The sequence below is a fragment of the Sebastes fasciatus genome, chromosome 15, assembly GCF_043250625.1.
Source record: "Sebastes fasciatus isolate fSebFas1 chromosome 15, fSebFas1.pri, whole genome shotgun sequence".
Lineage (NCBI taxonomy): Eukaryota > Metazoa > Chordata > Actinopteri > Perciformes > Sebastidae > Sebastes > Sebastes fasciatus.
This window is the reverse complement of record NC_133809.1, coordinates 20,408,478-20,423,165: the sequence shown is the minus strand read 5'-3', so window position 1 is coordinate 20,423,165 and position 14,688 is coordinate 20,408,478. Positions and strand designations below refer to the sequence as shown.

General features: G+C 40.5%; 1 protein-coding gene across 1 annotated transcript; it reads right to left on the bottom strand.

Annotated features, from left to right (window-relative positions):
• Positions 1-3,034: 3,034 nt before the first annotated feature.
• Positions 3,035-7,096, bottom strand: mycla (MYCL proto-oncogene, bHLH transcription factor a). Its single transcript, XM_074660704.1, has 3 exons — positions 6,775-7,096; positions 5,446-6,091; positions 3,035-4,386 (listed from the first exon to the last, which is right to left on the bottom strand). Exons 2-3 carry the CDS (start codon positions 5,990-5,992, stop codon positions 3,767-3,769), a joined length of 1,167 nt encoding a protein of 388 aa, XP_074516805.1. The 5' UTR covers positions 5,993-6,091; positions 6,775-7,096; the 3' UTR covers positions 3,035-3,766.
• Positions 7,097-14,688: the final 7,592 nt, after the last annotated feature.

Sequence of the window (14,688 nt, the reverse complement as noted above, 5' to 3'; positions counted from 1 at the left end):
TTCTAACAGTGTTTTCAAGGTTGCGCCATTGTTCCAAGGTGATGCTGTTATGTGCCAAAGGTGACACGTGCAAAGAACATACTGAACTCACTCACTCTTTATATACAGGGTGAAATTTGTTGCTTACCAAACATGCACAAAAAGGAAAGGAAAGATTGATGAGATTGCTTTTTGCATAAGACAAGTGGAGGATGTATAAATCAGAGAGAGGCAGCCACATCATCAATTCTCCACAGTCCCACCCTGATCGCACACATCACACACTTCTGTCTGACCACCAGTAGAGCTGCCTTGTACCCTGGGAATATGTAGACCTCTATGTGACACAGCCGTGAACGGATCTCCTCTTACATCCGCCTGATATTTAATAAAGGGGACAGCAACAGGTTGCAGCTGTTTGGGACTAAAAAGGCTTATTTTATCGCAGGGAAATAAATGTAGCCCACAGATGTGAGGGAATAAAACACATGTGCTCTAAAAGGACACGGCCACTCTGAGCATGTGTGTGAGAGTGATCACACATGAACTTCAGAAGTCGCGGCTCGGTGTGGGCGTTGCATGAACTTGAGAGCAGAAAATCTGGTCTGGCAAGTTAACCGTCAGAACAGAAGAGAGCAGAGCATCCCACAGGAAAAGGAAGATCCTCTTACCTCATTATTTCCTTCAGGGAAAACCCTGTTTTTTAAACATAGGAGACATAATCACTGACCTCTTATCAGCAATGTTAGCACACATGCAGCTGCTGTTGAGAACTTCATACCAACTTTGGTGGGGGTTTTTTATCTTTAAACAGTCTGTCAGCTGAGACAATTTATCTTTAAACTCACTTGATGAACTCAAACGTATGTTGTTCAATGTATACTTATTTTAGTTCCTCAAAAAGGGACAACATGGAGATATGATCTCTCCCAAAACATCAGCAGTATTCTCATTTGCATCTCCAGAAACTAAATACTTTGCATGTTGGTGCTGGATACTTGTGTTGTCCAGGAATGAACCACGCTAACAGTACATCTCTTGGAGAAAGTCCTTGAATCTTGGCCACATTATTAAGTTAATTATTGATTTCCTATTCTTGTGCTGCATCACTTTAGATGAATTTCATGCTCAGAAGGGAACAGGAAACGTATCAGACAGGTCTGCTCCTATCTGGTCCAATCTGATTGCTACTTTCACTTCCTGATGTAGTATAAAGTACAAAGAGTACTGCAGCTGATGTCAAGTGAGGTGTCGTTGCTGTTCGCTGCGACTAGACCTCATCTCAAGTTCACTCACTTTTTGTTACCTGATATGTTGGTTGACTTGTTCTTAGTCTAGCAGGGAAATATGAGAACTACAAGGCACTAAGTTCTGCAGAAATATTTCAGATATTTCGTAATAAAATGCAGCAGTATTGTTGCAAAGAGTTTCAGTTATCTATTGTGTGTAGATGGGGTCATTTAACTCCCTCAGCTGAGCCTCCTGGAACCAAATGCTGATTTTGTAAAGGAAATATTCAACTGTGCCAGAAAATAGCACCCTCAGGGCCGAAAATGGGGCCCAGAGAGTGAACACAGGCGGGTGGAACACCGAGCTCTCCCTGCCGTAACAAAGGCCAGCGAGGTGAGACAGTTGGAGCTCAGGGTGTGCCTGGCTCGTCTGTCAGGCTGTACTTGAATGAAATGGTTGCTTGGAGTTTATTATACAAATAATTTGCAGTCAAACCTGAGTCATCCGGGCTTGCAGAGACTCGCCGGTGAGGTCATCGATGGGGCAGCAGGTACGCACTTTGTTATATATGCAAGAAGTTACTGCATGTTTGTTAGATTTTTACAGAATTAATTTAATAAAGGCAGCAGAAAGGAGCTTGATGCTCAAATTCTGAAAAACAAATGTCCCCTATGAATCAAAATGTCCAATAAAGTTTTGGTAACTTGAATCCATTCTTTACTCCATTAACTCTGTTATCCTGCACCCTTCCTAATATAAGGCAGGATGTTTTTATATATATATATATACATTAGTGTAATGTTCTTGGTCACCACAGGGTTTTATATCCTACAGGAAATCTGAAAAATCTGCATTCAGATTAGAGTCTGGGGTTACTGTTTAACACTGAACTGAGCATCAAGAATGATGAAATCAATGACATCTATCTTTACTAGACACCTTTGCTCTACTCTACTTATACAAGTAGCTCTCTAGGGGACAGCAGCTGCATGTAAGGAATCTGACAGGCACGCCCTCAATTACATGGACGACAAATTATACAACAAAGAGTTATAAGAGGCATGTCACATAACAAATACAAGCCTTATGAAAGCAGATAAGAAGGTAGTGTCATCCAATAATGTAGAAATCATTTTCACTTTTTCAGCAGTGCTGCATACCTGCGTGAATAGCTGCACTGGATGATCCAAGCAGCAGTCCACCACACAACCCTCGTCTCCAAACCACTGGGGACTGTTCTAAAGATACCGATTGTACATGTGTGTGTGAGTGTAACCTAGTTCAGAGCACATCAGGTGCCCAGCGTGCAGCAGCCACTGCAGAGGGGAGGATCCGCAACAGTATCACACACACTCTTCAAGGGCAAGACTCAAGGACAAGCTCGGTGTAACCTTCTGTAGGCCAGCAGCTGGTGCACAAGACACGCTCGTCAGATAACCGCAAAGTGACACAGAAGAGAGGAAATCAAACAGTTTTTTTTCTTTTTAAAGATCTGCCCTCATTTACAGCTCATTTGTGCATCTGATAGTAGGTTGTGTTTCTGGAGAGGCACTACCACAGCAGCATGTGGTGGATCTTATCCTTATACACCATCAGTGTGAGGCACGATAAATCCGTCATTTGCTACTTCCGCCTCAGACATTTAAATCGAGGGTTCACTTTGGTACGAGGTTTCTTTAGGTTGCTGCGGAAACCAGTAGAAGCGGTGCAGAACAAATTCGATGGCAAGGTCAAAGTGCTATTTGGGTCACATTTCACAGAGGAAGAAGGCAATTTAGCAGAGTATGGCATTGCGCAATATTTGAATAAAAAACAAGACTTCAGATTTGTATGCAAACATGGTATAAAAATTTAATGTTGATGTTAGCATGCTTTTAAAAATCAACCAAAAATCAGGAGAAGCATTGAAATCACAAAGTGACGTGTGGATATAAAGTACAGCAGTGCTACTTATTTTTTTTGCCCATTTTTCCTGTTTTCTTAACAAAATAGAGGTTCCTCGATGCCTGGTGGCGGCACGTCATAAAGAGGAGCAAAGCTTGTTGACAGCTCTTGATTTTGGCTCCTTAACCAGGAGCGATAAGCTATTATTTACAGAACAATTTGTACATCAAACATTCACTCATTTGTACACGGAGAAGCATTCGCGCTTCAATCCATTGTCCAAGTGTACAGTGAGCACGCTGAAACACACCCTGAAGGCTGCATATACTCACTAACACACTGATAAACTATTAACAAAAAGTTCTTATTTCCCATCACAGCATTATCAGGAAATATCTTAGTCATAGCTATAACATCAATTCCATCACCCCTGTTCATAATAAAAATAAAAACACAACACACTAACTGCTCCTCCTCCCCATATCAGGTTCATTGGCCAGCACAGTCAATTCATAGGAAGCCCACAGCAATACGAATGTATTCCAAAAAAAAAAAAAAATTCACGGCTATTTACATGAGGCATGTTTGTTATATAAAAACTGGAGCTTTCCAAAAGTGACCGGTAACTGTGAAAAATGAGGCAGTTTCTTTCAAGAGCACACTTGTTTGCGTCTCAAGAGCGCTTCAGTTCAGCCAACTTGCGGAGAAGCTGCTGCTGTCGGGTTTTGAGGCGTTTCTTCTCCTGGAGCTGCCGCTTCTCCTTGGTGTGCAGGTCAGCCAGGTAATCTGTGGCGTGGGTCAGGATGGCCACTTTAGGAGTCTTGGTCGACTCCAGGCCGGGGATCTCATCCCGCAGGGCGAGGAAACGGGACCGCAGGTCGTTCCTCCTCTTCCTCTCAAGGAAGTTATGGTTCCGCCTGCGGTCAGTGTCCTCTGCGTCAGAGTTCTGGGGACTATCCGAGGGAGAGCCGGGCTGGGAGGAACCCCCAGACGAAGAGCACGGCCGCTGAGTGGATGCTGTGCAGGTGCGCTTGCTTTGAGGCTCTTCCTCATACTCTTCCTCCTCCTCCTCCTCCTCCTCATCTTCGTCTTCATCCTCCTCATCCTCCGGCTCGCTGTCTGGTGAGCGTGCGGCGTAGTTGTGCTGCTGCCGGTGGACAGACATGTGGAAGCGTTTGGGGCATGGGTCGGCCCGGACCGTGATGGTCACCGGTTTCCTGACATTCACCAGCCGCACCCGGTTCTGCTGCTTGCTCTCCACGGTGACCACGTCGATTTCCTCTTCATCATCATCTGTGATCACATAATGAACAACTAATCAATACACACGGAACAAAAGCTTTTAAAAGCAGGATGTTTCAATGCAATCTTAGGTCACACTTCCTGCAAGAGCAGAGTCCAGCTGAATCAAAATTTAACCAAAACGACCATAAGGAAGTGCATTCCATAGCCAAGCATGCAAATCACTACTCCAGGAGCGGAGGTGTTATCAGCAGTGGTCATCCATGACAAAAGCTTGCAGGAATTCAGGCTTTTGTCTTTTAAACACTGAGCATTCATCGACAATTTAAATGAGGAGCTGTGCTGGCAGGGGAGTTTGGGAAATGTGAAAGAGTTACTCTCACGGTGTGTCGCTATGTGTGTGTGTGTGTGTGTGGTAGTAATAAATCATCAGGACTCAACAAATCACCCCGCCCCTCTACTCTATACCGCACTCTGATTGTAATGCAGGGCCTGTGGGAAGTATTGAATGAGGGGAAATTGGAGTAAAAGTGGCTGGGGGGGCGCGGTTTTTAAAAAGATTGTATGACTATTCTGAGCTAAGCAATGTTGTGAAAGTGAGAGTAAAAAAAAAATCCAGCTGTAAAAGGTGACTGATGCACTTGATAACCCCTCTCTGCACCACAAAACCACAGTTATGCAACAGCAGCATGCAGCCCAGCTTTTTTCCAAATTACGCATTGTTAGATTGACTTGCATTTTTTGGACTTGCATTTTTATATTGCTTTTCTAGTCTTCCCACCACTCAAAGCTCTTTACACTACATGTCAGCATTCACACACATCCATACACTGATGGCAGAGGCTGCTAAGGTGCCAACTTTGCCCATCAGGATGTAATCTAAATACTCATTCACACAATTTGGGGCAATTTGGGGTTAAGTGTCTTGCTCAAGGACACATTGACATATGACCTGGAGCAGCCGGGGATCGAACCACCGACCTCTGAGCCACAGCAGCCCAGCTTTCCAAATTACGCATTGTTAGAGGGCAATATAATCCTAAAGCATGGAGCAGCAGCAGCAGGGTGGGGCAAATTTATTAGAGGCAAGACTGCTTCTTCCTTCCTTACCAGAGGAATCAGAGCGAGACTCGGACCCAGACGACGCCGGCTTCCTGCAGCTGCTTGCCGGCGCAGGGAAGGTGAGAACCGCCGCTGGGTCGACGCATTCCGTCGGTCCGGCTGGAGAGACGCACTGCGCTTTGCTCGGTTGTCTCACGGAGAGCTGAGCCACTGCAGCCGGAGATAGAGAGCTGCAGGTCGGCGTAGCAGCAGACACTCTACCGCTGACCTTCTCCAGCTGCTTACTGGCAGAGAAACTACTCCACATGCAGTCCTGGATGATGATGGAGCTGAGGTTGCCGAAGAGTTTCCCAGACGCCGTGTCTGGGATGAACTGAGCCTCGCACTCCTCGTCCTGACCCAGGACTTTGGACAGCCAGCTGAGCTTGTCTCCCGGCGTGAGGTGGTGCGGTGTCCGGGTGGGAGACATGGGAGGGGTCGGCAGCAGCTCGAACTTTTTCCATATGTCCTCGCTCGGTGCGGTAGACTTGTAAAAATCCTCCTCTTCTCGGTCAAAATCGTCGAGGAAATAGTGCTGGTAACAGTCGAACTCCATGTTCCCCCGGTTAGAAATAAATAAATAATTAAAAAAAATCCTCTTATTTAGTTTTATTCCCAGGAATGATCAGCCTTGTGAAGAAACGTCCTGTACAACCTGAAGGGGGAGAATATCACAGTGATTAGTAATGAGCTTTTTATTTGTATACTTTATGTTTTCCTTTTTACAAGGTTGCTTTCATATCTATAATGATCTTTTTATTTTTATTTTATACTTTATTTTTTCCTTTTTTCAAGGTTGCTTTCATATCTATAATGATCTTTTTATTTTTATTTATTTTATACTTTATTTTTTCAAGGTTGTTTTCATATTTATAATGATGTTTTTATATACTTTATTTTTTCCTTTTTTCAAGGTTTGTTTTCATATCTACAATGATCTTTTTATTAAAGTATGCCATTAGGAGATATCCCATCCCTGGAACAGCCTAATTAATAATAGATGCTCTCTTTGCAGGGATGCACTCAAACTGTCCCGGCACACACATAAAGGTTATTACATAATCTATATGTACATAGGAATCAACTATGATCCAGTTTGTTAATGTGGCCACCCACACTAGTGGAGCACACACACACGGGACTATCATGCGTAAAAGTAACCATACTGCATTTCCTGAAATGTAGGCAGCGCTTTGTTCCACACAGAGAGAGAGAGAGAGAGAGAGAGAGAGCAGTCATGTGAAAAGTGGACAGCGTGGGTTTAACCCTCAGACACACAGACAGCTATTTCCTTCATAGGAAACTTTCACATGCAGACATTAGAATAAAACTACTCACCAGCTCTCCAGTAAATCCCCACAGCGAAATTCAGGGCAGTGAAAATCCCCCCTGGCAGAGAGCAAAGAGTCCACGGTTCACCGGGATCAACCGGATAAAAAGCTGACCGAGTTGGATACAAAGACGCGCTTGTGTTGTGTTTGGACGCAGTTTTGTTTTAGTTTAAGTTAAAGAGACGAGAGAGAAGGAAAAAAAAAGCCGGGCAGCAAACAAACAGGAGGCTCAAAGGTCCGCCCCACAATGTGTAATAGAAAGCCACACAGTGCGTTTTTCGCGCCAGTGAGATATCCTGTTATAAGGCGATAAAAAAAAGTGCAGGGAGGAGCCTGTGAAATATCTGCAGCGGTAGATCCGGGTAAGCCTCCTGCATTTGCATGAGAGGAGGAGGAGGAAGAGGAGGGAGAAGAGCAGACCCGCCCAGTCTACAACACCTATTATGGTCCCAATAACTGACTGGTTTCATCATCAATATTTGTAGTAGGAGAAGGAGGAAATATGTTTTTTTATTATAGTCATTGGAGAAAATGTGTTTTTTATTATAGTCATTGCCTTTCAGCTGAGAGATCTCCATTCTCATGTTTTACTTTTATCCTACTTATATATAATAATAATAATAATAATAATAATAATACATTTATTTATATAGCACTTCTCAAAACAGATGTTACAAAGTGCTTCACAAGACAATAAAAGCAGATAAATAAAGAAAAAGATGTGGTAACTGCTAAAACAGAACATCACACAACATATCAATAATAAAAATAATAATAATAATACATTTATTTATATAGCACTTCTCAAAACAGATGTTACAAAGTGCTTCACAAGACAATAAACGCAGATAGATAAAGTAGAAGATATGGTAACTGTTAAAACAGAACATCAGACAATAAAAGCAGATAGAGTAAAACAAATATGGTAACTTGCTAAAACAGAACATCACAGAACATATCAATAATAAGAGAAGTGGTAAAATGGTAGGACAAGTTGATAAAACAAATATACAGTATATATATACATAAATGTGTATAAATGTACACATGCGTCCAGAAAAGGATGTATGCATACATATATTTATACCCTTCTACTTATAGGAATGCTATATCCTAAAAAAATGTGTTTTCAAAAGTTTTTTAAAAGTGGATACAGAGTTAGATGATCGTATCTCTATAGGAAGTGCAGTCCAGAGTTTGGGAGCCCTGACAGCAAAACACTTACACTTCTACTCTACTACATTTAAGATCATAATATTGTACTTTTTTACTCCACTATATTTAGCTTGACAGCTCTAGTTGCATAAGCACTTTGTATTTTAACATTTTACGCTCAAGAATCAACTTGATATCAAAATTAAATATGAAGCATTGCCATAGATTAAATTACTAATCGGTTATAGAGCTGCAACAATAAATTGATTAATTGTCAACTATTATATTAATCTGCAACTATTTTGATAATCGATTAATCGGTTTGAGTGATTTTGTAGGGGGAAAAGGTCAAAAAATCTCTGATCCCAGCGTCTTAAATGTGAATATTTTCTGGTTTCTTTACTCCTCTATGTCAGTAAACTGAATATCTTTAAGTTGTGGACAAAACAAGACATTTGAGGACGTCATCTTGGGCTTTGGGAAACACTGATAAACTTTTTTCACCATTTTCTGACATTTTATAGACCAAACAACTAATCGCATAATCGAGAAAATAATCAACAGATTAATCAACGATGAAAATAATCGTTAGTTGAAGCACTGACTAGTATAAAAAGTAACCTTCAGTCCCACTTTGACCGGCTACAGCAATAAAAGTCACTCTGTCACATTAATTTCATATGATAAAATATGATAATGATAATGTCATAATGATAAAATAATGATAAATATAGAGAGCTGAAAAAATTAGTCGATTAATTGAATAGTCGACTGACAGAAAATTAATCTGCAGCTACAGTTCATTTTTAATGCGAAAACTTCACATATTTACCAGCTTCTTCACAAATGTGAGGATTTGTTGCTTGTTTTTGTCATGTGTGGGCTGTGAGCTGAATATTTACATTGCACAAGACAAGACATTTAAATATGTCCACTCAGGCTTTAGGAAATAGTGATCAGCATTTTGATCAATCAATGAATTGATTTAAGAGAAAACAATCAACCACCCAAATATTATGAAATAATAAAATACCCAGGGGACCATTATTCTGCATAATGAGTACTTTTACATGTAAGTACAGTTTTAAATGCAGGACTTTTACTTGTCATGGAGTTTTTTTTTTACTAGGGCTGTCCTCGACCAAAGAACTTCTAATGCTTTTGTTAACTAATCGATTAGTTGATTTAATCAACAGATCTGTAAAACTGAGTTTCTCCTCAAAGAATCACACAAAAGCAACACTTTAAATCTTGTGTTTATCAAAGATGTGCTCATAAGTTTCTTGGAAATAAGTCATTCAGCATGAAAAGGTATAAAAAATGACTAACTGAGACCAAAACGACTGATTAATTGATAATGCATTTGAGATAGTCCACAGAGTAGTTATATTCAGCTTTTGTCCAATGTGACGTCGTCATTGCTATCTCTGCTTTGCCCTCATCCTGAGGTAAAGCTGACATGTCTCAACCTTGGGGTCAAACATTAGTTTTAAGATGATCTTCTTTTACTTAATCCTGTTAAAATCAGCAGAGCTCCGAAGTCTAAAAGACTTCCAATCTTCCTTTTTCCAACAGCTCTTTATTTAATCTGTTAATTGTTGCTGATAACCAGCTGCAGGCACATGAGATGGAAAGGGAGACAAAGCAGCTGTTGAGCAGTTTCATGCATTGGTGTGAAAGGTTGTTGATTTACAGTATCTACTCTTTTAATTTGTATCACAAAAGATAGGAATTCAATGTGCTTAATTTCCATATTCAGTATCTTGACAGGGGTGCATTTTCTTCCAAGCTTAACACAGTGAAGGGTGGAGTGCATCTTTCAATGACCTGCATTTTAACACAAAAGGGCTCAACGAGTCCACAAACAGCCGAGATTCAGCCGTCTGCAGGTGGTGGAGACGTGAGTGATCTTCTCTACAGTGAGAGAAAGCGTCTTCAGCAGCAAACAAGTTAACGTGTTAAACAAACACTACTATATTGGGTCTTAAATTCCCTGTTTACAGGCCACAGTAACAGCTCTGCCAGAGAAAGAAAAGACCCCCCCTTGTAAAACCCGTGTGCACTCAACGACCTGAAGCATTTAATTATTTTAACCATGATATGACCATATTGAACAAGGCGATGATTAAGTAGACACATGATTTGTCTATATATTGTCAAGCGTGAACAAATGCTTTATCCTCAATGGCGAGCAAAAAGGTCAAAGTTCACCAACATCTCATGACCAGACAACGCCAGGTCAAAATCCCACACCAAGCCAAGGCCCCGACCTCGTCCCGTCTAACATATTGATCCGTTTGGTCAGTAGCATGCACGTCTACTTCTTGATTAAGCATCTCGGTGGGCAAGACAAACCCCCGCCCGGTATCTACGGTCATATGGCCATGTTAATGATGCTGATTAGTGATGCGCATCTGTTGTCAGCGACCGGCCTGAGGTCACTCCCTTCATTGTGTGGCCTTGTGGTTAAAGTGAGTATCAATCAATACATACAGTAGCTGTTTAGGAGCTTTTGATTGTATTACAAGATCTCTCTCAGCAGATGGAGTCTGCCCGGTTACCATGAAATTACAAAAAAAAACATTTTTTTCAATCTTAAAGGGGAACACCACCCAAATTAAGAGTTCCTATATGTTATTTCCATGGCCTAGTAAAGTTCAAACATTATTTGCGAACACGAGCCAAAGCCAGAAACCAGAGAAGTAAGTCTCAAACTTGTGATGTCATAGGGTATAAAGTCTGGAGCTGCTCCATAGACAATGAATGGGAGACTGATTTTGTACGTAAACCCACAGAATGTTTGTTTTCTTTTCTTTTTTTTTATACACAAATGATCTTTATTCTATTATAGTGTTCTCAGTTGTGAAACAGAAAATGTTCCCATATACTCAGATCATTCCCCTGGGTGCTCTCAGTGTCATCTAGAACATTTCTCCCTATTCATTGTCTATGGAGCAGCTCCACACTTTATACCCTATGACATCACAAGTTTGAGTTTTACCACTCTAGTTTTTGGATTTGGTAGAGAGTTGTTCATGTTTACTAATATTTTTTGGACTGTTTTAAACCATAGGAATAACATGTATGAATTTTGAAAATGGGCATAGTTCCCCTTTAATCTTTCAATCTCAATAGAAACACAAAGTTTAGGACTTGATTTAACACTTAACACAGTCTTGACTCAAGACTTGACTCAGAATTTCAAGACTTGAGACTTACTTGTTACTTTCATTACAGTGATTTTTCCCTATAATGGCCAGGTAACCACATATTTTATTTTGAAAATCCATGTTCTGCTGCAGGAACACTCATTTTCCACAGATGGTTATAAGTCAGTTTATCTGTGATATGTTTTAACTCTACAAGTATGGAGTGAGTGCCAATGTTTGCTCCTAAATTCATTATTTTTTACATCATCGTTTTGGAAACCTTGTGCATCTAAACTGGACATTGTCTACACTCTTTTGTAGTCCGTGACAGTTGTCTAAGCCTGTTTATGTTGTTTGTCTTTATTGTTGTAATATTACCTGAGACCCGCGGGATCACCAGCGATCCCTGGCTCAGTTTACCACAGTCTACAGTCTGTGATGTTGTTACTCCACATAGTAGCTATTTCATTGTAGTGAGACCATTTTTTAAAAACTTGATCTCACTGTATAAAATGACCATTTGTGACCTCTAGGATAATCACAGCGTCATGAAACTTTACAGCCACAAACTAGAGACCTAGAGCATTCAGAGGATGGATGGCTTTCCTAGGTATATTGACAATAAGGGGGTTTCTGAGCAGTTTCCAGTTTCCAATCACAGAAAAATGCAATTCTTGCAGAAATCTCCAAATGTCAAACGTTTTTGATACCAAATCACAGCATGGCTTTTTCTATGGTGTTCCTCAAGGTCTTGGTGTCTTATTGTGGTATTTTGGAGGGATTATTGGTCATTTTTATCGATTCTCAAATGGTAAAAAATGGTTAAATTTAGCACCAAATCTGTGTAACAAATGATATCAACCCAAGAATTGCGGCGACAACTTATGAGACATAAGAGAGCATGGGAACGGTCATCATATATTTCTATCATAATGTCCTAAACCATTATACACTTACAATTTATGTTCATTAATTAATGATTATTTCTAATTAATGACTATAACAGCTTGACACACAATGCTGAGCTGCATCTCAAATGAATCGCCAGGTTTCCAGCTTTCAGATGATGTACACCACTTCTATGTGACATTTACTGTTGACCTGCTATCTCCCCATAAAGACCCTCTGTACCCCCCTAAAAGAGAAAAAAAAACAGGTCTCAGAGGGTTAATGTTGCCATCTTGGCCAAGTCTCTCTTGAAAAAGAGATCTCACTGAGGCTTGAAAGAAAGCATGAAAAAATGATAATGTATGCACATCAGTGATATCAATTTGAACTGAATCTAAAATAAGTTCAAAAAGAGAGATATTCCAGCTAACTTCCAGCTTCGCCAATGTGATTTTGAAGTTACTTCACCCACAGAGCAATGATCATAGCCTGTAGATCCTGTAACTTCACATCCCATAATTACACAGTGGGCCAACCCTCAGTCTGCTATGTTGGGAGTATTTCATCCCTGCCAAAGAGAAGAAAGAAACATCTTTGGTCCCATAAAATTCAGATGAGGCCCTCCTCCTCCCCCTCCTCTCTTCTGTTCCTTCATTAAAACTTGGGGATCTTTTCCTCAGCAGGGACATTGTTGGGGAAACAATGCTTAACACCAACAATAGCCTGCTCCCCGAGTCATCTCCCAGCTTAACTTCAAGTACCCGCCATTGTCCTTTATTGTTAAAGTAGCATATGTGTGAGGATGGTAAATAGGGAGGTGCAGGGGAGGGGTCGGGATCCAACTCAGCAGAGTCCTCATGTAGTCTGCAACACCCACTCGTCCGCCTGAAGAATATCGGACACAAAGCAGTGCAGGAATTTATTTTTTTAGGGGACTGTGTTTGGAACAAGGGGGCGTCCTCCTTTTCCCCACGACCTCGGTGACACAGGAACCCCCTAACTCTGACCTCTGACCTTCCCCACCCATATAAAAAAAGAAAATACAATCTGTAGCAAAAGTGGGACTAGTCACCCGGAGCTCAGAGAAAAGCCATGCAGATGAGAAAGACAACGTAAATAATTCACACAAGTGTTATTGCTCCCCAGGGATGTAACACACCGTATTCTGACACCCCCCTTCCTAAAATACCATGACAGTGTGACCAGCAGGGTGCCAGCTTTACCTGCCAGCAGCTTTCACACACCAAAGATCTATATCTAGCAATGCATGCTTTACATCAAGCTTCTTGATGTTATCACTTGTCTTTTCTTTTCCTCTTCAGCAAAGTGTTGCGTTATAGAACATATTATAAGACACAATTACAGTCTAAGCTCCTCACCTTTCTTTAGCATCAAATTATAAATTATTGCTGTTAATATTCAAATGGCAATTACACCTCTGTGTTCATCATTATTGTCTGCCATAAATAAATCGGTTTCTTACACTAGTGTGTATACTGATGGAAGTTTACATCATATGAATGTACAAAACTGAGAACAACACGTTAGGAATTTATACATGTTGAAAAGGAGTGAGTCGGGGACAGGGGGACAGTTGGGACAGTTGGGCCTTTTTAGCAAGTTAAATAGAAACTATGTGTATGCCATTCACCGTGCTCATCAACCACACCCTCTTCAGTTTCAACTTCAAAGTAGAGACCTTCTGACTATTTCTCACATTTTATTCACAGTTTTGAAATATACAGGATGTAAGTCAATTTGAGACTCTCTTGTTATTTTTCTTCTACCATAGCGTTAATACAAAAAGCATATTGTTGGAAGGCTTAGTGTTAGCTGTCTGAAGTTTTCCTGGTAGCTAGCACATTGGTTTAAAGGGCTGGTTGGTACAGTGTTGTTTCCTAACTTGTTATCAACATAAAAGCAGACAAAAACAAGATAAAGTTTTTTCCCTAAATGAATAAGACCCACTGTGAAGTCACTGGGTGAATGTTTAATCAAGTGCAGACAGTCAGAAACCCTTTTTTGCCAAATTCCATATCTCCAAAAATATAATAATTTTACAAATGTTTTCTTTTTTTGCAAAGAAATGTGTGAACAAGTGACACTGTAGATATAAGACATTCAAATTCAGACAATTTTTCAATTTGAATGTTATTGTTTTAGCCCAGAAAAAGGTGTCCCAACTGTCCCAATTGCACTCTACATTTAACAAAATTGTGCCTTTCACGTTTGCTATGGGGTCTGAAAACTTTGATAAATGCATAGCAGACACCTGTATCTGTTCAGGGATCAAATTATTTTCATTTCTGTTCAAGTAGTTTGTGAGTAATGGAAGGTTATTTGACATCCCAACCGACCCTGCTCTCCCCTACTTTGTGTGAAATACTAACATGACTGTAGCAGCTGGAGAGCCACATCCCTGAGTGCAACCACAGCCTCAATGCAGCACATAGTGGACTAAGTTAGGCTGCCACCTGGTGTCTGCTATGTGTAATAAATAGCTGATCTCTTTACTCACAAGGCCCAGTAGAGGAAATGGATTCTTTACTTAATTAAAAGTAGAATTACAACAATGTAAAAATACTCCATAACATGTAAAAGTCTTGCATTCAAAATAGGGAACAACACAGAAGTATAATATAGTATCTGAGTGTTATTTTCTTATCAGTGATGTTCGGTATTTTTGTGTAAATAGCATTTTTTTAATGTTGCAACTGCAGGGTGGGGCT

What these genes read in the sequence shown, in the direction of transcription:
- mycla (XM_074660704.1), bottom strand. Translation starts at nt 5,992, where the DNA reads ATGGAGTTCGACTGTTACCAGCACTATTTCCTCGACGATTTTGACCGA. An exon ending in GTCTCGCTCTGATTCCTCTG is followed by an intron (nt 4,387 to 5,445) that starts GTAAGGAAGGAA and finishes ATGTGATCACAG; the next exon opens with ATGATGATGAAGAGGAAATC.